Source organism: Desmodus rotundus, chromosome 12, assembly GCF_022682495.2.
Source record: "Desmodus rotundus isolate HL8 chromosome 12, HLdesRot8A.1, whole genome shotgun sequence".
NCBI classification, from domain to species: Eukaryota; Metazoa; Chordata; class Mammalia; order Chiroptera; family Phyllostomidae; genus Desmodus; species Desmodus rotundus.
The window spans coordinates 74,095,457-74,121,252 of record NC_071398.1 but is presented as its reverse complement, the minus strand read 5'-3'; the positions used below and the strand labels follow the sequence as shown (position 1 = coordinate 74,121,252).

Below are 25,796 nucleotides of genomic sequence, written 5' to 3'. Positions count from 1 at the left end.
CTGTGTGTGCATTAACACAACAGCACACAGCATACCGAGACGTGTGCAGGCAGGCTCCACTTAAGCTCAGCCACTAAAACCTGAAACAAAGACAAATTGCTCCACAGCCCTGAAAGTACAAGAAATCTGTTTTTGTCTCTTTTCCAAGTCAAATCAAATGTAGCACCAAACTGGCTAGCACTCACCAAGATCTGTGATATATTGCTTGCCACTGTACCTTGTTAGGAACACATGGTTAATGAAATGATTGAAATAATATTCTATTCACTCCCACAAGAAGGGAACGCAGAAAGCCCTCTCGGCCTGTGTCGTCCCCGATCCAGTCTTATGGCTTGTCTGGTCCCATCCCCAGGTCCTCTGCCCCTGGTGCCTCTTCTGACACACACTGTGCAGTGACCACCCACCTTGCTCCCTCTGCTGGGAGTTCACCTCCCTCCTGCCAGAGTGCAGAGGTCAGAACCTCTCTGCGTGTGTGGGCTGGTGAGGGACCCCTGCAGGCGGAGGGAAGCCTTGAGTTGTAAGCAGGCATTTGGTTATCAGCCCTGCCTGGGGCTCTGCAGCTGCTGGGACTCTAGGGGAGGCTGCCAAACACAGAACTCCAGAAGGCCGGAGCAGGCATGCTCAGCCGTGCTCCCAGACTTAAGGAAAGGGTTCTCTTACCTCGTCAGCAATGCCAGGCCAACAGAGGCTTAGTCTGAGTAGGGAACAGAAACCATCTCCTGGCTTGTTTCCAGATTCTCCTCCCTCTTCCCAAGGCCCTTGGGTGAAGTGGGGACAGGGAGCCGAGAAGTGAGGAATATTTCTGTAGCTTCTAAATCTCTGTTCTAACCCTGTTCTCTCACAACTTTAACTTCAAAGAAAGGTACATGCTGCCTTTGTTCTCCCAGACTTGTCTGGACTGGAGAAAGCCTCCAGGATGCCCAAAAGCATGGGGAGGGCGGGGGTTCCCCACCAGCCAGGCTCCTGCTGTCATTCTCCTGGCTTCCAAACCTTCTAAAACCAAGCCTGGCTGGAGTTCTTTCACCTGGGGCAATTTGGGCTTTTTTTTTTTTTTTTGGACTCAGAAATAAAGAAGCCATTGTTAACTCCTCCTGAGGAGAAAAGAAACCTAACACAGGAGCTCAGGGTGTCCTTCCTACAGAGGGTAAGGAGGGTGGGCAAATCTTGCCTTCTTCCTTTGGCTGTTGAGTGCCCAGAGGAAGAAAGACCAGACGCTGATTCCTTCCTCAATATCTCACCCTTTACACACTTTGGTCGTAAATTCACAGCAGCAGCAATCACCTCCAAGGGAATTTCTCCGAGGGCCCGGTTAACTCATGGCCAGGCACCGTGCCAAAGGCCAGAGCTACAGTAAACAAAACAGTGCTTGCCCAGATGGGGTTCAAAGTCTACTAGGGTAGACAGACATTTCAAAAATGAACCCTTCAAACTGAGAAGTACTGTGCACAGGCCACCGAAAGGCAAGAACCCAGTTCCAGGGGGAGAAGGCTTCTCAGAGGTGGTGACACTAAGGGCACTTTAAAAAAAAAAAACAATTTTGATTATTTTTAATAAAAATGACACTTGATCTTTGTAATAATTCAAGCAAAAAAAGTAACGAAATACCTCAAGCCCCAAACCCAGAAATAACCACTATATACTCTTAAAATGTGATTCTATTGGAATTTTACTAGAAAAAAAAAAGAAGCTGCTATGAAAATGAAGAAATTTGTCATTCAAAGGCCCCAAGTACAAAAGTGACAATGAGCTGGGTCTGCCTGGAATGCAGAGTCCTGCAAGAGGGTGGCCAGCCAAGGTTGACCACCGCATGAGGACAGGGACCACGACGTCTGTTTTATGCGCAAAGCCAGTGAGCAATGTCATGCAATGGGAGACGTCCCATAAATGTGCACTTAAAGAATAAGGTAGCAGCCTGGTGGGTGTGGTTCTGTTGGTAGGAGCGTCGTCCTGTAGACCAAAAGCTTACTTGCAGATTTGATTCCTGGTCAGGGCACATACCCAGGTTGTGGGTTCGATCCCTGGTCAGGACACCTACAAGAAGGCAACCAATCGATGTTTATTTATCACATTGGTGTTTCTCTCCCTCTCTACCTCTGTCTCTCTCTCTCCCTCTCCATCTCTCTAAAAAGCAATGAAAAAATGTCCTCAGGTAAGGATTAAAACAAAAAAAAAGAATAAAGTAGCACACAGGAGGCAGGTAAGCTAATAATCAAGGGATGAAGACAAAGGGGCCAGTCCATTAAATATTGTATAAAAGAATAAGCTTAATGCATTTTGAGATAATAATATACTAGCAGCCCCCATTTAATGAGCTCTTGCATATGCCAAATGCAAGGCCAAGCATTTTTCATTGTAAGCCCAATTAACTCACAACAGCTTTATCTAAGTACTATTATTATTGTCATTTTATACCCTAAAAATACTAGAGGACCTTTCCAAGATCATCCAAGTAGTAATTTAAGATCTTAATTCATGGTGATACTCAACACAGCGCTTCTGTCTTTCTAAAGAGGATTCTGAGAGGTTTTGGTGTCAACTACTTGTCAGGTTAATGTGTAGTCCCTCCCCCTCAAGAGGCTTTGCTCACTTGGGTGCATAAGCTCTATTTAAAACAAATCTTAATACTGTTAGAGGACAAAATTCAACTGAGTAAATGTGAAGATCTAATGGGGGGGGACGGAGATAAACCACGTGACAGATTACCTTGTAGGTGCTTGGCCAGAAAATTCCAGACTGGGTGATTAAGATATTGGTTGGAGAAATTGAAACTGCAATTCAATTAAATTAAGTCTAACTTAAATATCATGGGCTTTAGCTCAAATGACACCATTTTGGGCCTATCATTTTCTCTTTAACAATACTTTAGAATCATATGTCACATTCAACCCCTGAAATCATTAAACATGATTAAAGGGATACACCAGAGCAATTAGTTTAAAACATCTACCCTGTTTCCCAGGAATGAGTAGTTTTCTTCCACTATTATGGTAAATCATTTCAGACACTATTTTGTGTTTTAACTGTTGGTTTAAATGATTTGTGTACCGTGGGGAGGGAAAGAAGAGCAGGGCAAAAGGGCGCAGCCAGACCTTGGGAACCTGAGCTAGGTCTTCGGCCTGGGAGCCTCCTTTGAGGGCGCTGTTTCCCTTCAGTGTGAAGCAGGATAAAATCAGAAGATCAGAGGCAAGATTAATCTGACTCAAGCAGGCTGAGTAGATAGATAAGAGATGATCACACGCAAGAGGAAGTTCTTCAAAAAATATTTTTCTAAAGTAGTAGTCAGGGTTCTAAGGTTTGGTTCTATCTGCCCGTCCTGTGTCCTGTGTATCATCTTTCAAGTTGCCAGTTCACAACGGTCCCCTCTGGGCATCAGTAGCTCAGGACAGGCCTGGGGAACCTCTCTTCCAATAGTCCCAGCCACACACTGGAGCCATGGATCTTTTTCCCGTGCGGAGTCCTCATTCTTACTAAGTCCTGATCCAAAGGAAAAGTGGACAGAGACTCAGATTCCAGTTCTAGAACCAGCTGCCTCTGAGCCATCTCTGATTTTTGCCAGGTAAGGCTACTAGGGGGGAGGGGTGACAGTGCAGAGCTGGAGTGGCGGAACTGGGGAGAGCCATAAGGGGCCCCTCCCCTGGGGGCCGTTGAGAGCACCCACAGGGCAAGGGCTGACAGGTCCAGAAGAGATGGGAGAGAGGCGTGGTGATGTGGCCCTGGCTTCCTTCCTTGCCATTTACCTGGGAATCTATTTCCTTGTGGAGAGTGAAGTCAGAGGCTCTTCTTCTTCACACGCATAATAGTCTCAGTAATCCCTTCTCTTTGGACTCTCCTAAGACACAAGTAGATTCTCAGCAAATCGGTAAGAGGAAGAGGGTAAGAGAGTTAGAAGCAATTCTGGAACAATCCTCAAACTTTGGGAGTCTTTAGGTAGACAAATGAGATAAACCATTTGGTTTCTGAGACTGGTGTGCAGAAACCAGGGCTGGATCCATCTTCTCCAGAAGAGCCCCAGAGAGAAAAGCCAGCAGTTGGGGACCACTGAGGGCAGGCCTTTAGGCTGTGGGAGAAGAGGGAGGGTACAAACGGCCTCCAGGGTTCCTGCTAACCCAGCATTAGCTCCATTCTGGGGTAATATCCAGAACAGAGGTTCTCAAAATATTGAAACACAGATTAGCTCCATCAAAATCACGTGGGCCAGCATTTATGAAGACGACCTTTCTACCCTCTGCCCACGATTCAGCATCAGGTATCAGAGATCTGCATTTGTATCTAAAAAGCACCCTCCAGTACTCCTTAGACCTGCTTAAAAAGAAATTATAAGCCTGGAGGCTTATAAAACACTAACGCCTCAGAAACCCAGGGTGAACAATCACAAATGTCCTGCCACTTTGCCCCTTGTTAATGCCACTCCCCAGAGACCACAGCTCACCTGGCTAATCCAGGGAACAGTGGTGCAGTTATGTTTTCTTCTATATTATGAAGAGCAGAGCAGCATTTCCTGTGCCCCCTGCTTCATTAGCACGTTGGTGGTGCTGCTTCCTGTCATTGACTCTCTGTTTCCATTCCCTCTGCTTTGGGGGTGGGGGAAGATGAGCTTCTCACAGAGCCTCTCTGGCCTCTTGGCAGTTTCCACCTCTGAGCTCCTGACACTTGCACCAGAAGGCAGAGATATGGCTTCCACCTGAATCACCACTCAGGAGCCCCACACCCAGGCAATCTCTCCCCTCCTGCAGTGGGCATTGTAGCCACACCCAGGTAGAACCAAACCTGTTGTTTTTGTATTTGGGGTCAACTCAGCCTGACATTTCAGGGGTAGATACAAGGTAAGGAGTTTGTTGGGGGAAAGAACATTCTAGAAGGAAAGATTGGAAGTTTAAAAACCCACAGACTTTATTGTCTCTGTGTGAGGGACTTTGGTGAATAAAGATTTAAGAAGAAGAAATTTTGAGAGTAAAACATTCTGTATTAGGGAGTGTTTGGAAGACTTGGAGACCAGGAGGATTTCTGTCATTCTTATCTACAAAAAGAGGGGCGGGGGGGGGGGGCAGTTCCTACCACAAAGGGTTATTGGTAAAATACAAACTAATTTTGCCTTTTCTCTTGGGAGTCAGCAGCTTAGGAAAATCCCAGAAAAGTGGCAGCCATGCTGACTAGCTGACTGTGATTACAGGTTCACAAGGAGAGGCCAAAGCCAGAGAAGTTCCTGTGACAATGGATGTCATCACCCCAACCCTTTCTCAAATCAGAGGGAGGACGTCGGAGCCTGGCACTCTGCAGGTAACTCTCGGCAGGCTGGACAGGTGAGTGGCTCTGGGTGGTGAACTGCACCCTTCCCCAAATTACAGAGGGCCCTGGTGTACGGTGGAAGGTTGCCAGCCCTCAAAACCAGACTCGGGTCCACTGAGACCACCAGACTCTAGGCTCAGAGACGTTTGCTCAGAACTGCTCAGAGGAAAGGAATAGGTGGTGAGGAGAAAAAGGACAGGAAAAGCTGTGACAACACAGGATTTTCTTAGAGCTAGCTGCCTGGCCTGCCCTGGTTGGATTTCTCACCTCTCGCTGGCCCTGATCTCTGTCCTCAGCCTCTCCTAACCCAAGTGCCTCCACTTACTCCTCAGAAAAGTACTGGGTCCCACTATGATGAAAACCAAGGGCCCGCTTTTCCCAAAGATATGTTTTTAGGTCCTAAAAACTTGCTATGAATGAAAAACGTAATCGTGGATATGATAAAGGTATGTCTTTAGGACATAAAATCTCATAGAACTAATCGCCAATATCAATTGCACGTTCTACCTTTACTTTCAATATCTTCCTAACAAAAGTAAAAGTCCACCAGCAGTTAAAACTTTAGGAGCACTGGTAGGTACACCTTTCAGTGCTATGATAACAGTACAACTCAACAATAATAATTTAAAATCAAAATCACTGTACTTTGGGAAATAAATGTTATTACCATGACAAATACATGTCACTTGCAGGTGGACGGGGCATTGATGGGGAATGAATTCATAAAGTCAGAATCCTGGATTTCCACCCCCTCCAAAGAAAACTGTTTTTGTATTTACTCATTTGTTTATGAATTCGCTCATTCATTTAACAAATACTCATCAGGCCCTTACCATTCCAAGTACCAGGTGAACATAATAGACAAGTCCATGACTTCCTGGAGCTTATATTCAAGTCATAGAGTCAGATATAAACAGATAAACAAATGAATGTGTAATATAATGTCAGTCATAAGCCCTATGAAGAAAAACCAGAGCAGGGTAAGGGAACTGAGAATAAGGTGTAGTCAGGGAAGACCTGTTTGAGGAGGTGACATTTCAGAAAAGTCCTGAATTAAATGAGGAACTGAACCATGCAGATACCTGGGAGAGAGCAGGTCTGAGATAGGACTGTGCTTTGCATGGGCAGGAACAGCAAGGAATCCTGGCAATCAAAGTCAGAGGCAAAGTGGTAGGAAAGGAAGTAGGAGGTAGGAAGAGGCCAGAACATAAGGTGATGTGAGGTCCTCACTGGGTTGGGACTATGGATGTTACCCCAGGTGTGATGTCATGGAGGGGTGCCATCTGATTTACTGTTTAGAGGATCACGCTGGCTCATGTGTGGAGATAGTATGTTGGGGCTGAGAGTGAAAGCAAGAAGACCCATTAGGAAGGTTATTGCAAAGGCCGATGTGGAACACACGGTGGCTTAGGCCAGGTGGCAGCAGTGGAGGGCTGAAAGGTAACTGGGTTTGGGATAGATGCCCAGCATTGAACAACAGAATTTGATGGTTGAGTAGGAGTGGGACGTGAGGAAAATGAGTAGTCAAGAATGATTTTAGATGGAACTACTGGATGATGGGAAACACCAGAGGAGGAGTGGGCTTATAGGAGGAGAACAGGACTTATTTCAGACAGATTGGGTTTGAGATACCTGTTAGGCAGCCTTGTGGAAATGCCCAGGATAAAGTTGGATAAACAAGACTAGAACTCAGGAGAACAAACACTTTCCCAGGTAGATGACCTAGTTTCTAATATTTGGGGGTATGCCAGGTGTGCTAGTGATTCCCTCTGTAATCTCAAATGGCTGCTTGCTGTTAAAACAGCCAATAAAGGGCACTAACCCCATCCTTGCCGGGGAAACTGCAACCAGCATGGAACTTGCTCACTGCTTTTGTGTTGGCTAAATTCCACAGGATAGAGTGTTGCTCGGAGACCAGCTTCACAAGTTGGGGCTGTGAAGATCACTCAAGAATGCACAAGCTGGACTCTGTCACAGCTGCCACTCCCTAATAGTACATTGGGTAACCCTTCCCTCCTTGAAAGACAGGGAGCCTAGGTCTGGAACAAGGTGAAGCAAGGGCAGATGCACTTGCTTTTGCAAGTTGGAGGCCAATGTGATGCAGTGAAAAGAGCATGACGTTTGAGCCCCAAAATTCCATCTTTGATCCTTCCCACCTGTGTGATGTTTGATATGTTACTTTATCTGAGTCTAAATCTCAGGTTCTGGGGCCACAAAGAGAGAGACAGGATTGTCGTAAAGATTAAATAAGTTTCACATTCAAAACCCTAGCATCCAATAAGCATTCACACAGGAGAGTTCCTTCTCCTGTATCCAATTTCCCTCTGCCCATGAAGAGATGACCCTCTCTCACCACACAGCCCACCCCAGCTCGGCCTTTTTTCACCAGGCTCCCACGGCAAATCCTCAGGCTCTAACTCCTGAGGGAAGCATCTTCTCCAACCTCTCCATCCTCCCTGGCTGGGGCATGACACTCAGTTTTCCTCACAGAGCTAAAGACCAGAGCAGCAGCATCATTTCTGGGTTTGCAGGGCTCCTCGCCATCCTCCTAGTCATCGCAGTTCTCTGCATCCTGTGGAACTGGAATAAGCGGAAGAAGCGTGAGTCCCCTGTTTGTCCAGAGTTCAGACGGGCTATGACCAATAATCTAGCCTTGCTCTTTAAGCCCAGTTTCTTCTCCAGGGATAAACTACTGCACCAAGGAGTCCTCTGTTCTTATCTGACACGCTAGTCCTTATCTCCCTCAAGATCCTAACCTGTGGCTCCGAAAGGCTTAGTGCTGATTGGGGTTCTGTTTTGAAAGTCTTTGTACATTTATCTAGTACTCCTGGGCCCTTGTTTTCTCTTTCTGCCATTGAGTTCCCTGTTCTTAGAGCTCAAATGGAATTTGCCAAGTCTGAAGTGAACTTTTTATGATGCAGGGTGCGGGTAGGGAAAACTTTCAAGGACCATGTCATCCCCAAGAATCCCCTTCTCTCTCACTGCCATGCAGGGCGAGATCCTTACCTGCGAGTTACCAACATGTTCTTGCTGACTCTGCTTCGATCCAGACAACGAGCCAAAAATATTTATGACCTCTTGCCCCGGACGCAAGAAGAGCTAGGTAGGTTCCTCTTTCTAATCAATGGAGTCCAGACGTATGGGGCTTCTACCCCCAAAATGCAACTCTTACCACCTGGAAGCAACTTTCTCTAAACCTTCAGAACTTTCTGCCCTTCAGTCAGGAAGCATGGAGAACAATGGGATAGATAAACTTTAAGATGCAACTCCAGTGGGGAGCCTAGAAAGCTCTAAAAAGGGAGCTGGGGGTTGTCTGGATTTGGGATTTGTTTTTTTCCAGATGTTAAGGTAGCAGAGGACAGATGGGTGTGTCCAGGGATGGAGAAGCCCTTCCCAAGGAGAACTTGGCTGCCAGCATTATAGGCAGGAGGGGTTCGCACCAGGAGCTTCCCTCCCAGCCCCCCACCCCTGTGCTAGTGTCTCTGGCATCCCAGAGGCAATCATCCTTATAGCTTTGACCCTCTCACCGGAGAATACCAGCCCCCAAGCACCAGCCACCCACTTCACCCGCAATGCAGGGAGAGTGCAGGCTGAAGCTGCGACTGGCTAACTAGCATCAGGATTTGTTCTCTGTCCTTTCAGGGAGACATCAGTCGAGGAGTATCCGTATTTTCAGTGTCGAGAGCCTCCTCTCCAGAAACTCTGACAGCCCTCACTCTGGGCATGTGGTAAGATTCCCAGAAAATGACCAGCCCTTTGGGGGAAAATTATTTGTCTGTGGCAGAAAGACTCAGGTGAAAGGGCTGTAGGTCCCAGATCTTGTGTCACTGCAAACAAACAGCATGTCCTTTGGCACTCACTCTTACAGCCCCATTAATAAATCAGAAGACCAGCCTCAGGACCTCCCTACTAACCACAGAGAAAAATTAAATTTAAAAAGATATGAGCAAGTGCTTGGGATTTTAAGAAGGGCACCAGGGCCCTGGCTGGTGTGGCTCAGTTGGTTAGAGCATTGGACTCCAGGCCAGGGCACACACCTAGGTTGTAGGTCCGATACTCTGAGTACGCACAGGAGACAACCAATCAATGTTTCTCTCACATCAATGTTTCTCTCTCTCTTCTTCACTCCCTCTTCTCTCTCTAAAAGCAATGAAAAACAAAATGTCCTTGGGTGAGGGTGAAAAAAAAAAAGAAGAAGAAGGGCACCAGGGCAGGAGTCCTCCAGGACAGGGTGTTAGAATCACAGTGGGTTCTTCTAGCAAACACTTGATGCTTATTCAAATCCCTATGGTCCTCTTCAAAACAATTGCCTCAGGAGAGTCATTGATATTCCAACATTGCTCTTGGTGCTCAAAACAGACTCAAAACCCAGCTTTAGGAATTACTTCTGGGGCTTGTATCAAATTATCTTAATTATACTCAACGGCATTAATAGTCATAGGTCATTGAGCACTATAGCTAGAGTAGGAAGTGTTTGATCAAATGGGGACTCCTTTGACGTTGCAAAGAGAGTATCACAACTGATAACAACAGCCCCACGTGCCTTCTGCCATGGCTCTGACGGTAGCCCCCACGGAGGCCCACACAGCTGGGCAGAGGCACAGGGACAACCGAGGGCCTGCTTCACTTGTTAAAGAACCAGTCGCTTTGGGTTTATGGTCATCTTCAGTAAATGCAGGCCTGCTGCTGATGGTGATTCTGTTGTTACCCAGCCTCTCTCTGCCTTGTGGCACCTCCATGTCGCCACCTTTGCTTCCTCCTCCTTCTGCATGTCCCATCTTTGGACTCCACGGACGCATGGCAGGGAAAAGGAAAGTCCTCCACCAAGCCTAGTTCCAGGACTTGGTGGGTCCTGAGGGAGTTGTGCACATAGAGCTTGGATCCCAGACAGACTTTAGTCCACAAATAAAATATGGTTAGCTTAGACTCCCGTGTTTGAAAGACAGTTGAGCCAGTTTCCAACATTTAAAAATCTAAAAGCTTTCACATGAAAGTCCAGCTTTTAGTCCAGATGCCCCGCTTTTCTTGAAAATTCAGAAGTTCTGGAAACATCAGACCAGCATCCCTAATGGCCATAATCAGCTGCCTCTTTAATAATAACAACAAACATTTTAGTGTTTTCTCTGTGCCAGAAGCAATTCTAAACACTTCAGATGTAGTAACCCATTTACTCCTCACAGAAACCTTAAAATATAGGTATTATAATTATCCCCATTTTATACGTTAGGAAACTAAAGCACGGAGAATTTAGGTAACTTGCCCAAACTCAGGACAGAGTGCTGAGGCTAGGGTTTGCACCCTCAGTCTGAGCCCATCTTTACCCTTGCGCACGATGCTCTACTACCCTTCAGTGTGCTCTGAGGTGGCAGGCGCTCTCCAGTTTATAACATTCCCTCCACTCCCCGTTGAAACCCCACACTGTGGCCAAAAAGCAGTTTCAATTTATCCCCACATTTACACGGTTGCTTTCCCTAAATTCAGTCTATTTGTTCATACTTTTCTACCATCTAAAGTCTTGCATTGGGAGACCCCTGATTAAGAGCTGTTCTCCACGGTGGAGAACTGAGTGAAGGAACAGTCAGATAACAGGCCTGGGTGGGAAGAAGAAAGGCTTTGTCCACGTTTCTGCTTCTATCCTGTCACTGGCTTTCTCTTCTTGCTCATAGCCCTCCCAAGCAGGCAATGTCCTCCAGGAGCACAGAGCCCAGACTCACACTGTGGGAATCTATGACAATGCCACCAGGCCCCAGATGTGTGGGAACCTCACTCCCTCAGCACACTATGTCAACATCAGAGCACCTGGAGACCACCCGAGCATCTCTTCAGAGGACTCAAGAGATTATGTCAACGTCCCCACAGCAGAAGAGATTGCTGAGAGTCTAGCTTCTCCCAACAACCCCTCTGGGAACCTCTTTATCCTTCCAATTGCCCCAGAGCTGGAATTTACTGAGGAAGGAGACAAGGGCTGTGCCAATGTCAGTGACTGCACCAGTTTTTGGTCTCTGGGAACTGAGAATAATGATCCACTCAGTGATGAGGAAGGTTATTCTCAGACTTCAAATGACTATGTCAACATGGCAGAGTTGGATCTTGGGGCCATCCAGGGGAAGCAGCCCTGGGTGTCTTTTCAGTACTGCAGAGATTATGAAAATGTCCCACCAGCAGATCCCAGTGGAAGCCAGTGTCAGGCAGAAGAAGTGACAACCTCAAACACAAACCACAACGAGGGCAGGACAGATGGTCAAGGGACCCACATCCAATTTGTCATGCAATCAAAGAGGTTCCTGGATTTAGGGGATTATGTGATTTATCAGCCATCTGCACAGAGTGAGGATACTCAGATGAAACATGAAGAAGAAATGTCAGATGAGGACTCTAATGACTATGACATTGTGCTTGCTGCCAAGTTAGGGGGAGGGGACTCTGGGCAGGAACCAGACACACAGAGACATGGCTCCTTCCTGGTTAATTAAGACCCACCCACCCAGCTGGAAAGCCACACAGAGTCTAGCCTGTGGGATCCAGGGGAAGACCCTTGACCATCCTTGTTTCAGGGGATTCACTTGGTTAGGCTAAAATGAGGCCGAGAAGGAGTAGGGAGCTAAGAGGCTCACAAAAGCAGAGGTCTGGGAAAGCCAGAAAAAAATTATTTTCAAATAGGGTACCATTATCTCTCATACCAACCTAAGAATGTTTTCTAAAACTGCCTTTTGCGACTGTTAAGAGATTAAAAAAAAAAAAGAAAGAAAGAAAGAATGAAATGAGAGAGTACTTTAGTGCACAGTGGAAATATAAAGTGGTCTAAAATTATTATCTTCACTAATACCAGCAGGCTTCAAAGCAAAAATTCAGATTATTTTGTAATCCGGGCAGAGGCTATTAGGAAGGGAGAAGTCAGAGTAGGGGAGGGGGACAGTTTCCACTTTAAAATGAGGATGGAGATGTGGAATAATAGGAACTCTCACTCACTGCTGGTGGGATTGTAAAGCATGAGATTCAGTTTGGAAAACTATTTGGCAATCTCTCTAAATATACATTTATATGACCCAGACATTTCACTATTAGGTATTTACCCAAGTGACTTGAAAACTTGTCTTCACACACACAAGCCATACTGACTATTTACAGCAGCTTTATTCACATTTGTCAGAAACTAGAAAGAACCCAGATGTCCTTCAACAAGTGAATGGGGAAACTGCGGTATATTTATACGGCTATCTATACTCAACAGTAAAAAAGAAATGAACTGTCAATTCGTGCAACAACATGGACAAATCTAAATGCATTTTTCTACGTGAAAGGAGCTAGACCTAAAGCTCTACCTATTGCATGACTCCATTTATATGACATCTGGAAAAGGCAAAACTATAGGGATGAAGAACAGATTAGTGGTTGGTGAGTTTGAGGAAAGGGGACAAGGAGTTCACCACCAAGAAATTTTTAGGGTAATGGAGTTTTCTGTGTGGTACTGTGATGGTGCACACATAATTCTATGCATCTGTCAAAATGTGAAAAAAAAACTGTATAGCATACAGAGTGACTTTTATTACATGTAAATTAAAAATATTAACCAGGCTGTCAGGGGAACACATGATGAAATGCAGATTGCGATAAATGGATCTAACTGTCTTACAAATACATGACCCAACCTCAGTGAAGAGGGTGAGGAGAAAGAGATGGCCTAATTAACTTCGGAAAATAATGTTTTTACTTGAAACTAAGATGAAGACACGAAGAACTCTAGGAAAACACTGCACTCCAGTTGGTAAATTTGTATTTCACAGGAGTGTAGGTTAGCTATTCTGAAACTACTTTAAGTGCATACTAAAGTTAAACAAATAAGTAAATAAATATATTACAGATGAGGAGCCACAGGTTTCTTACTGTCAGAGGAAGAAGTAACAAATGAGCCAGTAGCAAAGGCTCCAATTAAGGTGGTGGTGCTGGATTAGAGTTGGCAGTACAGTTCGACCTCATGTGTATATATATGAATAGATACAGAAATCAATATAGTTGTGTGTGTACATAGGTGAATATTCATACATTTCTTAGCTTTGCCACTAGAGGGCATAGATTTTATGACTCCCCAATAGCAATGAACACACTTAACACTCAGAACATGGCTTCCAAATATCATTCTCCAGTAAATGGAACCAGAGCTCCTTGGAGAATGGACTATTTCTAGGGCTGGGGCAAAGAAAACTAAAGGAGGGTGGGAAGAAAACATGGGAGCATATTCAAAGGAGCCAACTGAAAGTGCTCCCTAAGTCAAAGCTAGAATTATTTGAGAAATAAAAATAAGTAATTATAACATAAATGTATAACCCAAAGAATAAAAGAAATACCTATAATTGATATCCATACCAACAGTCAAATAGCCAAAATGAGGGAAAAGGATCAGTCTTCCTTACAGATAAATTATAAACAATAAATGTAGAAGAAATGAAGGAAAAAGAAAATCACCATTAAGACCCCAGAATAATTGCTGTGGGTAAGTCTGGATGAATGTTAAAATTAGTGGGTGACACTTTACGGAAAAATAAGACAGTTTCATAACCTCGAAGACTCTTCCTCAAAATACTGACTACTGTAATGATTTTGACACACATGTCCACAAATTATTTGGTTCTCCCCCTGGAACTTAATTCCCCTCCCCTTCAGTGTGGGCTGGATCTAGTGACTGTTTTCTAACAAACAGAGTATAGAATGGGGGAAAAAAGAAATTTAGAGTGGAGGAACTTGGCAGACACCATCTTGACCACATGATCAAGGATAACTCACTGGTAGTAAGTCATTTTGCTACATGATTAAGGAAAAGGATACTTCACCTCTGTGGTATTCTTTTCTAAAATCTAAAACCCAGTCTTATCATGAGAAAAAGTCAGAAAACCCAAATGGCATGACATCCTACAAATACCAGAGCAGAGCTCTTAAAAGTGCCAGGAAACCCAGAGAGCGGCTGAGCCTCTGTCATGGAGGACACTGAGGGAACCTGATGAGTAAGTAGAGCAAGGCGCCTTGATTTACATCCTGGGACAGAAAAAGAACATTAGCAGGAAAAAAAATTATGAAATTCAAAAAAAAGATATATCCTAGTTACTAGTAGTATATTAATGTTAGTTTTTAAATTTTGAGGAATATACCATGATACAGAACATGTTAACGTTAGGGGAAGGTGGGTGAAGGGTATACGGGAACTCTGTACTGTCTTTGCAACTCTTCTGTAAATGATTTCTAAATAATAATTTTAAAGCATGGATAAAACTGGGAGTAAAGGCAAAAGGATCATCCCACTTAAATAAGTGTGCCTTTGGTTCTTATTCTGCAAAATGGGTGTAATATAAAGCACATGCTGGTGTAATAGTTCTGGGTGTTTGTGTTGAGTTGTTTTGCTAGCATACATGCTCAGTCTCCCCTATCAATCTGCATCCTTTTGCTTGCTGCATCATTAAGTCAAACATATTTTGACTTAAATGTAGTTAAATCCTTTGCATTCAATTTTGCTCTCAGCCGAGAGACGAAGATAAAGGTAGTTATTGATAATTGTTGATTGATGATGTGGGTTCAGGACACCTACTTATACCATAAAATGTCGAGGAAGCTTTTACTGTTGTTCAGGAATCAAGGCTAAGGCCTAAAGCTGAGTAGTAAAGGTATAAAACAACCCACATTCCGAGGTTAGAGTGCCACCAGCTGTTAGGAGGCAGCCAATCCCCCTCAGGGCTTGCTGAGAGTGGGGAAATTAGCCCTACCATATACTGCTCTCCCCTGTGCTTCATCCCTGCCCCATGGGAGAGGACCGAGAGTGACAGAGGCTAGCCGTTGAGAAGTGTCCTGGTCAGGAAGAGAGGTTATTTCCTCCTTCACTGCCCACATGTCCCCTGGGTGGTAACCTCCTTCTGCAGAGTGCTTGACGGCCCAGAAAAAGGAAGAAGAAGAGAACATTGCCAGAACTGCAGAAGAATTGCCGGAAGAGAGCAGTTCTGAAGCAGCAGCTGGCCACCCACTACTGGGCATGGCACAGTAAGAGTGTCACCCTGAGATAGTGACTGGGCCTGGGCCGTCTTGTTGACACCACCTCAATAAGGTATCAGGTATGGGCCCCAAGGACAAATCTAAGGAGGCCTTACAAGCACTTGTGTGGGTGCTATAAACTGAACATTTGTGTGCCCCCAAAAGTCATGCTGAAACCCAATCCCAATATGATGATATTTGGAGGTGGGGCCTTGGGAGGTGATTAGGTCATGAGTGTAGGGCCTTCATGAGTGGGGTTAGTGCCCTAATAAAGGTGGTCTCAGAGAGCCCCCTCACCTTCCACTATGTGTGGTCACAGCCGGAAGAAGCTGTCCATGAGTCAGGAAGTGGGCTCTCACCAGACACCAAACTTGCTGGCACCTTGAGCTTGGACTTCCCAGCCTCCAGAACTGTGAGAAATAAATTTTTGTTGTTTAAGTCACCCAGTCTGTGTCATTTTTTTTGTTACAGTAGCACGAATGGACTAAAACAGTGGGATAAAGACAAATTATTCCAGGAGCTACTTCTCCCACATCTCATGACTGTATTGTGAATAGATTTCATCAGGGATCTCAGATTCACCCCAGTGGCCGGCATTTAAATTCCTACCAAATAGGGCACCGTGTCCATCTGGTCTTGATGGCCAAGGAAGCTACAACAAGTGCGTAGAGAGGATGAAAATCTCACCTGGTCAAGTAAGGAGGGATTTGTATCAGATGTGAGAACAAAAATTTGAACAAAACTGAGTTTTTAAGTATTAGCATGACAGAATTCTTATAACCAAAAGGAAATGAAAAATTATGGGATCAAAGTAAGTTGTTAAGAAAGATATCACCCAATAGGAAAGGAAGGTTCAAACTACCAGAGTTGGGGGGCAAGTCATATTTATACCCCAATAAGCCAGTTACACTTATATACATTCTCCCATTGAGAATGATTAATAAATTATAATTGCCTCATATTTGACAGTTAACTGTTCTGTTTATTTCTTGTTCTGAGAATTTTTACAAATGAATGGATGAAAGACTTTCTATTAAATTATAATTCTTTCTTTCCTTTTATAGTTTCGTTGTCTCACATCAGTTACCAGGACATTTTGAGTTAAATTGAATGCCCAACTGCAGTAATTATCTGATCTCATATGCCTGATAATGCTAAATATGAGAAAATTTTTTTCAAGATTAGGATGAGAAAATAGATATAAAAATATCTAAGCAATTATGATTTCTTAGTTAAATATAGTGAATTAAATATTCAAATTTATATTATATGGATTATGACCTCATTCAGAATACTGTTCAGATTTTATTTATTTATTTTTAGAGGGAGATGGGAGGGAGAAAGAGAGGGAGAGAAACATCAATGTGTGCTTGCCTCTTGCACACCCCCTACTAAGGGGACCTGGCCTGCAACCCAGGCAGGTGCCCTAGACTGGGAATTGAACTGGAGACCCTTTGGGTCGCAGGCCAGCACTCAATCCACTAAGCCACACCAGCCAGGGCCCCATAGTTTCCTTTCCCCTCAGTCTTCCCTTACTCTCAATAAGTGGAAGGTGGAGTGTGTTTGTAAACTGTACATGGATCAAGAAGTGGAGGTAAAAATTCTGATCACCTGGTGTAACATGGGGCATTCCCACATCACCAAGCAATTCTCCAGCACCGCTGGGTGTCCTACAACTCAATTCTGACGTCACCTACCTAGAGAAAGTATCGAATTACACAGGCTACAGGCTCAGTCCCACAAGACTGCCCTCCATTTCAGATGTCAATTTCAAGTCCACGTTGCCACTTGTGCTTCTGGCCAACCAGCTGTAAATCAGAGGTTCGCAGAACTCTATCCTTGGGTTCCATTAATTTGAGAGCAGCTCATAAGACTCAGGAAACCAGTTTACTCACTAAATTACTGATTTATTACAACGGGTATTAAAGGACAGAATCAACAGCCGAATAAAGTTCCACGTGAAGGAGCTTCTATCCTCATCGTAAAATCAGTCTGGCTCACCCAACCATAGGTTCTCTGGATCTTGTTCTTTTGGGTATTAAGGGAACTTTATTACATAAGCATGATTGACTATTAAATCATTGGCTATTGGCAATAGATTGAATATCCAGACCCTCTTCCCTCCCTGGAGGTCAGTGGGGTGGGACTGAAAGTTGCAACCCTCTAGTCATTGGTTCTCTGGCAGTTGTTCCCCTCTTTAAGAGTTATCAGAAAGTCACAATTAATATAACAAAAGGTACCTTTGTCAACCTTTGTCACTCTCATCACTTAGAAAATTCCGAGGGTTCTAGGAACTCTGTGCCAGAAATGGGGACAAAGACCAAATATATATTCCTGGCTGGTGTGGCTCAGTGGATTGAGTGCTGGCCTGCGACCCAAAGGGTCTCCAGTTCAATTCCCAGTCTAGGGCACCTGCCTGGGTCGCAGGCCAGGTTCCCAGTAGGGGGTGTGCAAGAGGCAAGCACACATTGACGTTTCTCTCCCTCTCTTTCTCCCACCCTTCCCCTCTCTCTAAAAATAAATAAGTAAAATCTTTTTTAAAAAATACCAAATATATAGTATTTCTTCTTATAAATCACAAATCACAGGAGTAAAAGCAGTTGGGATATATTGTGCAGTCTTTCAACTGTCCTGGTAAGAATGAAATACAATTAATTCTCATTATTCATAGTAGTTATAGTCTAGAAAGTCACCGTAAATACTGAATTAGTAGATACTACTGAACCACACTGCTCCTAAAGGAAAGAAAAAATGAGGTTACTTTGAACTTCTGGTCACAATATTTTCATTAACTGATCAATACATAACCTTGTGTGTGTTTCTGTTTAAAGACACCTTTTTAACATATATCATTAATTCATTAACATTGGAACTCACAGCCAACTGCACTGTAACTCGCATCTGAGCGAGGCTTGTCTAGCACCCATACTTTCTCCATCAAACACATCTCATGGCCTTATTGCCCTTTGAACAGTAGATAGCACTTTGGCACTACATTTAGGGATCATTTGAAACAGTGAAATCACCAACAAAAACCACAACCGTAACAGACAATGTGCCACTAAATAGACTGCAAGAAAGACACTTGTTTACAGTCTGACAGCAGAAATGAGAAGGCAGGATTTTGTCTCGTTCAGCCTTATGTAGGGGAACATGGGTGTTGGCTAATTGAAATTTTTCCTGCTTGCACATGTTCACATCCATGAATGACCAAAGGTGCCAAGAGTATTGATTTTGAGGTTACTAATAAATTTTAGCTATAAGTAGGTAAATTTACAAACCCAGAAACTGCAAATAATGAAGATGAACTATCTGAATGTATTAGCTACAAAATAAAATTTGCAAATTTGGTGATTCCACATATGAGTTACATGCTGATATATTTGCATTTAAACTAGCATTACACAATATAAATATAAATTATAAAATTCATATTAACAATTTAAAATTCTAACTTACAATGGCATTAAATAGTAAGGAACACCATAAGAAGTCAAGAGAACAGAAGAAAGGGAAAAGTTTTATATTTCAGAACTCTAACAGTACTTTTTACCTAATTTTTGAGCAAGGGACCCCACCTTTTCACTTTCACTGGGTCCCACAAATTATGTAGCCTACGCTGTTCCCACAGGCATTTTTCCCTGTCCTCAGGGTCATGTGCTTACCTGAATCTCTTCACAGGAATATGGGACCTTTCACTTCCCCATTCCAACTACGGAAAACACATCCCTTCTCCCAAGAACTGTGGCTCCTTCAGTGTTCACGGGTGGGCTCCTGGAGGGAAAGACAGGCCCTAGTCCAAAGGTCAAAAGGACAAGGATTCTTCCATCGATATTTCCATTTTGCTGTTCTCCCAGTTCGAGATATGGACCTCTAGCTGGTCCCTTCTATTAGTCAGTCTATTAAAATAATAAAATCTAAAACTGTAGAAGCTTCAAAAAGAGACAAGGGGAAAAGTTTTATAATCTCAGATTGGTAAAGGTCTTTCTAAACATGAACCCAAACCTAGAAAGCTAGAAAGAAAAAAAAAAGACTGATAATTTAACTATTATATTAGTTTCCTGTTGCCACAACAAACTTCATGGCTTAAAACTATAAATTTATGATCTTACAGTTCTACACAACAGAAGTTTGAAATAGGTCTCACAGGACTCTCACCAAGGTGTCAGCAGGTATGTAATTCCTTCAGGAGGTTCCAGGGGAGAATCTGTTTCTTTTCCTTTTCCAGCTTCTAGAGGCCAGCTGCCTCCCATGGGTCCTCCGATCTGTCTTCAGAGCACCCACTCCACCCTCTGCTGCTGTCATCATGCCCCCTTTTCTGATTCTAACTTTCATGTCTTCTTCTTATAAAGATACTTGTAATTACATGGGGCCCACCTACATAATCCAGAATAATCTCCCATTCTCATAATCCTTAATTTCATCACACTGCAGAACCCTTTTTACCATGAAAGGTAGCACATTCACTGGTCCCAGGGATTAAGACTTGAACATGTTGGGGGGGGTGTGGCATTATTTTGTCTACCACGACTATCACTGTTTCTGATGATAGATGAATCTGATAATATCTCAAGCCTGTTATAACATTCAGAGAAGTAAAAAGATATGTGCACACACAGGCACACACAAACATCTGGTTTTCAAAAGAAAAAATGAGACATAGGAAGAATGCTGCTAGGCCTGATACATTTGCTGGCTTCCTGATAAAGTGATTTAGATTATGTATGAGATGTGGTATTGATTTAAGGGTGGTGCTTCCTTTCCTGGAAGTCACAGCAAACATCAAAGCAGAAAGCAGCCATAGAGAGCCACCAGTGCCCTGGGCAATGCCAGGCGGACACATCAGGGAAGGTTTCCACTTGGCCAAATTTGCAAGATCCCTTGTTCTCAGATGCTGAGAATCTCTGACAGAGCTCAGGTTTAGCTCAGGTGTCCTGGAGAACACTGACTCTCTAGAAGAGAAAACCCATTCTTGATAATCCCAGATCAAGACATAATTCTCCAAGTGTGTTCTAATTTTGCAGAACCTCATGTGAAAAGAATGTGTTCAGCCTTCGCTGGTGTGGCTCAGTGGACTGAGCACTGGCCTGTGAACCAAAGGGTCGCCGGTTTGATTTCCAGTCATGGCACATGCCTGGGGGATTTTGGGCCATGTTCACAGTTACAGGTGTGCGCGAGGCAACTGACTGATGTATCTCTCGCACATTGTTGTTTCTCTACCTCTTTCTCCTTCCCTTCCTCTGTCTCTAAAAAGTGAATAAATAAAATCTTTTTTTAGAAAAAGATGCTATGACTCTAAGAATGCTTTGGCCTTTAAAAAAAAAAAAACCATATGTATTCAACTGCTGTTGAGTGGATGCTCTGAAATGTCAAATTAAGTTGGTTGATGTGGAGTTGAGACTTGTTCAATGATATGACTGCTGCTGGACCTTGGAGCTAGATCCAGACCTGAACAGAGATTGCTTCAGAAACTGATTGACCCCTACCCTAAGCCCCACATCCTGCTGGTCCCTGGGACAGGTCATTGCACTGCTCTGGGAAAGCATGCAAGGCATTTTCCCCCTATCTTGGCAGCTCATGCTCCAGTGCCCCTATCCATCCTGTCCTGTTCTATATAATTCTTTAGTACCTATCATGCAGCACAAAGGGTATCCACATCATCTTGCAGCCACCCAAGACACCCATGTATGTAAGTTCCCTAAATAGACTTTTGATATAATACTTTAGTTGTCAGCCTCTTTCTTTGGTCTCTTGGCCCCGGAAATTTTCCCAACAGTTGACCATGTTGTTCAGGTTATCTGTACTTAATAATTTTCCTTCTTACTCAGAGAGAAGTAGAGTCGACCATGGTTTTTGAACATGTTCCATCTTGAACAATTTGTTTCTCAAACAAATTGTTCTCAAACAAATTGTTCACAGAAGAAATGTCTCGATTGCTGAGCAAAACTTTGCTTCTCACCCTGACACCTCTTTCGTGCTGATAGCTGTTTGGTTATGCCTCCCTCAGGTGACAAGCACGAGAGAGATGCACCAGTGTGAGTATGATTTGCTTTTTGAACAAATCGCTTCTGGAACAGCCTTCTGGATGGCATTAAGTTTGATAACCAAGATTCCACTGTACTGAAATCTTCAAATGTAATTGGGGATTTGCCTAGTTATCCTTTCAGTTCTACCCATTCGGTCTTCAAGTATTTTGAAGCCCTATTGTTAGCTGCACGCACATTTAGAGTTGTCATGTCTTCTTGGTGAATTGACTCTTTTGTCATATGACATATTTTGCCATGTATAATGAGCACCCACGTTTTTGACCCAAACTTGCAAGAAAAAAATCTTTCATTTTAATTTCTTAATTCAGTTATTTATTTATTTATATTTAGAAACAAAGTGGATTATTGTATTCCAGGGTATTATTTTGCATATGGATATCGTTATTGCTTTCTAGAGTTACACTTTTAATGCATAAGCATAAATAAATAAAAAAACATTTATATAGATATTGAATTAGTACTACCCATGTATAATGTTCATCCTTATTTTTCCCTCAAAAATTTGGGCAAAAAAGTGTGCGTTATACATGGCAACATGCAGTAATGTCCCTTATTCTTTATTTTGAAGTCTGCCTTATCTGCGTTTTTTAAAGATTTTTTTATTTATTTGATTTTAGACATAGGGAAAAGGAGGGAGAAGGAGAGGGAGAGAAACATCAATGTGTGGTTGCCTCTCATGAGCCCCCACCAAACTGGCCCACAACCCAGGCACGTGCCCTAAGAATCAAATCGGCGACCCTTTGATTCACAGGCCAGCACTCAATGCATTGAGCCATACCAGCCAGTTCATGCTTTATGTGGTATTAATACAGCCAATATCCCTTCCTTCCTTCCTTCCTCCCTTCTTTCCTTTCTTTCACTTAAAAAGATTTATTTTGAAATAATTTTAGACTTATAGAAAAGTTACAACACTCAAACAGGGATTTCCCACATATATTTCACCAAACATCCCCTAATGTTAACATCTTGTGTAACTATGATGTACAAAAGAAGACTGAGAAATTAGCATTGGTACAATAGTATTAACATGCCTACAGACTGTATTTGGCATTTACCAGCTTTTTACCGGTTTTCTTTTCTGTTCCAGGATCCTGCATAACAATTAGTTGTATGTCTTCTTAGTCTCCTCCAGTGGCAGCTTCTCGTTCATGCCTTGTCTTTCGTGATCTTGACACTTTTGAATAGTACTAGTCAGTTATTTTATTTTACTTTTTTAAAAATTCTCACCCGAGGGACATGCTTTATTGATTTGAGAGAGAGAGGAAGGGAGAGAGAGAAGAATCGATGGGAGAAACATCAATCAGTTGCCTCCTTTATGTGCCCCAGCTGGGGATTGAACCCGAAACTTAGGTATGTGTCCTGACCAGGATCGAATCCACAACGTTTTGGAGTACAGCAGGATGCCTCAACCAACTGAGCCACCTGGCCAGAGAGTTAGTCAGTTATTTTGTAAACTATTCATTGATTTGTCTTTTGTCTCATGTTTTCTCATGATTAGACTGATTCATTTTTGGAAAGAAAACTGCATAACATTTCCCCAAAAGTGCATTATCTTAGCAGGTACATGACATCAATGTGCCTTATTACTGGTGATTTTTAACTTGGTCACTTAGTGTCTGCAAGGTTTTCTCTACTGTAAAGTGACTATTTCCCCCTTTTGTAATAAATAAACATCTAAGGGAATATACCTTCAGACTATTCAAATAACCAGTTTCTTCTCAAATTTTACATTATTAATTTTAGCCTGTGAATTTTGCCTGTGCCAATTATTACAGAGGTGGCATAACAATGACTTTCTACTTCCTTCATTCCTTCTCCATTTATTAACTGTAATTTACCTGTAAAGAAGAGCTGTCCTTTCTCTCCCATCAGCTTCCTTTTTGATTAGTGTTTGTATGGTTTATTCTTTTCCATTCTTTTGCTTTTAATCTAACTATATCTTTGTATTTAGAGTGGTATATAGCCTATGTTGTGGTATTTTTTAAAATTACCTGTTCAAGTGAAATTCAAGTAACATAAAATCATTCCCTTTAAAGCAAACAATTGGTATTTAACACAATTACAATGTGGTGCAGCCATGACATCGTGATCTATTAAAATTCAATCAGATGATCTCTGCCTTTCAATTGCTATATTTAGACCATCTACACAAGTATGTAATAAATATAATCATTAATATGATTGGATTTAGGGCTACCATATTATCATTTGTTTCCTGCTTTTCCTTTCTGTTTTTGTTGTTGTTACTGCTCTTGTCATTCCTCTTTCCTGCTTTTCTTTATTATTTGAATTTTTAAATTATTCCACTTTAACTTATCCATTAGCTTTTTGCCTATATCTCTTTGGATTATCATTATAGGGGTTGCCTAGAAAATCCAGTGTATACAATTATCTTTTCATAGTTTACTCAGAGTTAATATTTTACTACCTTAAGTAATATGTAGAAGCATTTAACCATATAGGCCTCTTTACCCTTCCTCCTTTATAGTATAGCTATTATATATATATTACATGTACATTTGAAAACTCCAGTGATATCATTTTTGCTTTCACTCAGTCACACATATTTATTTTTAAAGACTTTACTTATTTGCTTTTAGAGAGAGGGGAAGGGTGGGAGGAAGAGGGAGAGAAACATCAATCCAGTGAGTCACACTGGCCAGGGCTCACTTAGTCACACATATTTAAAGGAACCTTGAGAGAAGAAAAATAGACCTTTATATTTACCTAACTATTTAACACTTTCATTACTATTCTCTTATTCCTAAAATTCCAAGTTTCCCTCTGGTATTATTTCCCTTCAGCCTGAAGAACTTCCTTTAGCAATTCTCTTAGAACAGATGTGTTAATGACATAGTCTCTTAGTTATCTTTGATTTGAGAATGCCTTTATTTAGCCTTCACTCTTAAAGAATATTTTTGCTGGATATAGAGTTCTGGATTGACAGATGTTTTCTTTCAGCACTTTAAGATTTTGCTCCACTGTTTTCTGGCCTCCATGGTTTCCAATGAGAAATCTTTTGTCATTGAAATCATTGTTCACCTCTGTGTCCCCTATATTTCATTTCCTCTACCTGCTTTCAATAATTTATCTTTGTCTTCAGCAGTGATATAGCTTTATGTGGCACACCTAATTTCCCAACCTATCTTCATTGGCAAATTTCTTGACTACTTGTTCACCTCACACATACTCTTAAATATATTTCATTTGGATTTATGTCTCCATGGCTTCTCTGAAATTACTGTTGTAGGGGCACTGGTTTTAAATTAGCTGGATCCTTTTCAGTGCTTATTTTTCCTCTTATTATCAACCAGCATTAATTGATACTTTATTATGTGCCAGGCTTTGTACCAACAGCTTTATATACATCATCCAATTGAATCCTCACGGTAACTCTATTAGATAATATTATTAACCTCTTTTTACAAAGGCTTGTAAAGTTCTAGTGATGTGCGCAAGGTATCATTGGTGAAAGTGGCAAAGTCAAGATTCACACCAGGTCTGTGAAACCCCAAATCATGATGCAATCATTGGCCCTTATTCACCATTTTCTGTTTCTTTAAACTGCCCTTCCTGAGAGAGGATAGTAAGAAGCTAGGAAAGTTACTGGGCAAATGGAATGGGAAAACTGAGACAAGAAAATTACACAAGGCCAAACAGTTTGAGCAACTTATAGCCAGCTGGTGAATTATAACAACTTATTACCCTTAACCAAGAACACTTAAGAGTAATGGTTTACACCTCTCTTCCCTAACCAAAGAGCACAGGCTGAAATCTCCCTGGTCTGGGAGAGAGAAAAAAGAGACCCAGTTAACACCATCTGTGCCACCCAAACCCAAGGACAGACAAGTCATGGAAAAAAATAACAAAAACCTCGTTAAAAGCCAGATAGACTCAAGATAAAAGTAAAACAGTATAGCAGACCAAAGAATACTCCCAACCCCTCACCCCACCCATGCACTCATTTTGATGCATCAGCATATTAAAAATGCACCTGGAAAGCTGATATATATTCTGCTGGAATCTTCCCTTCATATTCTCAGTTACAGAGAAAAGATAAAAAGACCTTGGGACAGACCCTGTGCAGCTCACTCCAGAGCTTGCCTGTGCCCCTTCTCAGATATGAACTTTTTATTTCCTCCTGAACTCTAAGGGTCCCAAGGAGACTTGCAGCCAGGGGAGCAGTGGGCAGTGGCAACCCAACCCAGGCTTACCCCCAATCCTGTCTCCAGGGCCCCCTTTATCTCTGACTTCCTGTTGAGCTACAAGCAGTCACACCTTGGCTCACTTCTGTCTGTGTGACCCTTACTTCCCAGTGAGCTAACAGCAGCCCCGCCTTGGCTCAGTTCTTTTCTATAACGCCTCTAGGGAGTCAAAGCAGAGTACCACCTAGGCTCTCTCCTGTTACTTTTTCTACCCTAAATCTTTCCTTTGTTTCATTCTCTCCAG

General features: G+C 42.7%; 1 protein-coding gene across 2 annotated transcripts; it reads left to right on the top strand.

The window, feature by feature from the left end:
* The first annotated feature begins 3,215 nt into the window (after positions 1-3,215).
* Positions 3,216-15,707, top strand: LAX1 (lymphocyte transmembrane adaptor 1). 2 transcript variants are annotated; one of them, XM_053916065.1, is made up of 7 exons: positions 3,216-3,556; positions 4,627-4,755; positions 5,171-5,300; positions 7,777-7,886; positions 8,279-8,389; positions 8,929-9,014; positions 10,953-15,707. In XM_053916065.1, the coding sequence occupies exons 3-7, from the start codon at positions 5,212-5,214 to the stop codon at positions 11,757-11,759; spliced, it is 1,203 nt and encodes a 400-aa protein (XP_053772040.1). In that variant the 5' UTR covers positions 3,216-3,556; positions 4,627-4,755; positions 5,171-5,211; the 3' UTR covers positions 11,760-15,707. The 2 variants fall into 2 exon arrangements, with proteins under 2 accessions (XP_053772040.1, XP_024427855.2); XM_024572087.3 differs by lacking the exon at positions 4,627-4,755.
* The last annotated feature ends 10,089 nt before the right edge of the window (positions 15,708-25,796 follow it).

What these genes read in the sequence shown, in the direction of transcription:
- LAX1 (XM_024572087.3), top strand. Translation starts at nt 5,212, where the DNA reads ATGGATGTCATCACCCCAACCCTTTCTCAAATCAGAGGGAGGACGTCG. An exon ending in ACTCTCGGCAGGCTGGACAG is followed by an intron (nt 5,301 to 7,776) that starts GTGAGTGGCTCT and finishes TTTTCCTCACAG; the next exon opens with AGCTAAAGACCAGAGCAGCA. An exon ending in GCCCTCACTCTGGGCATGTG is followed by an intron (nt 9,015 to 10,952) that starts GTAAGATTCCCA and finishes TCTTGCTCATAG; the next exon opens with CCCTCCCAAGCAGGCAATGT.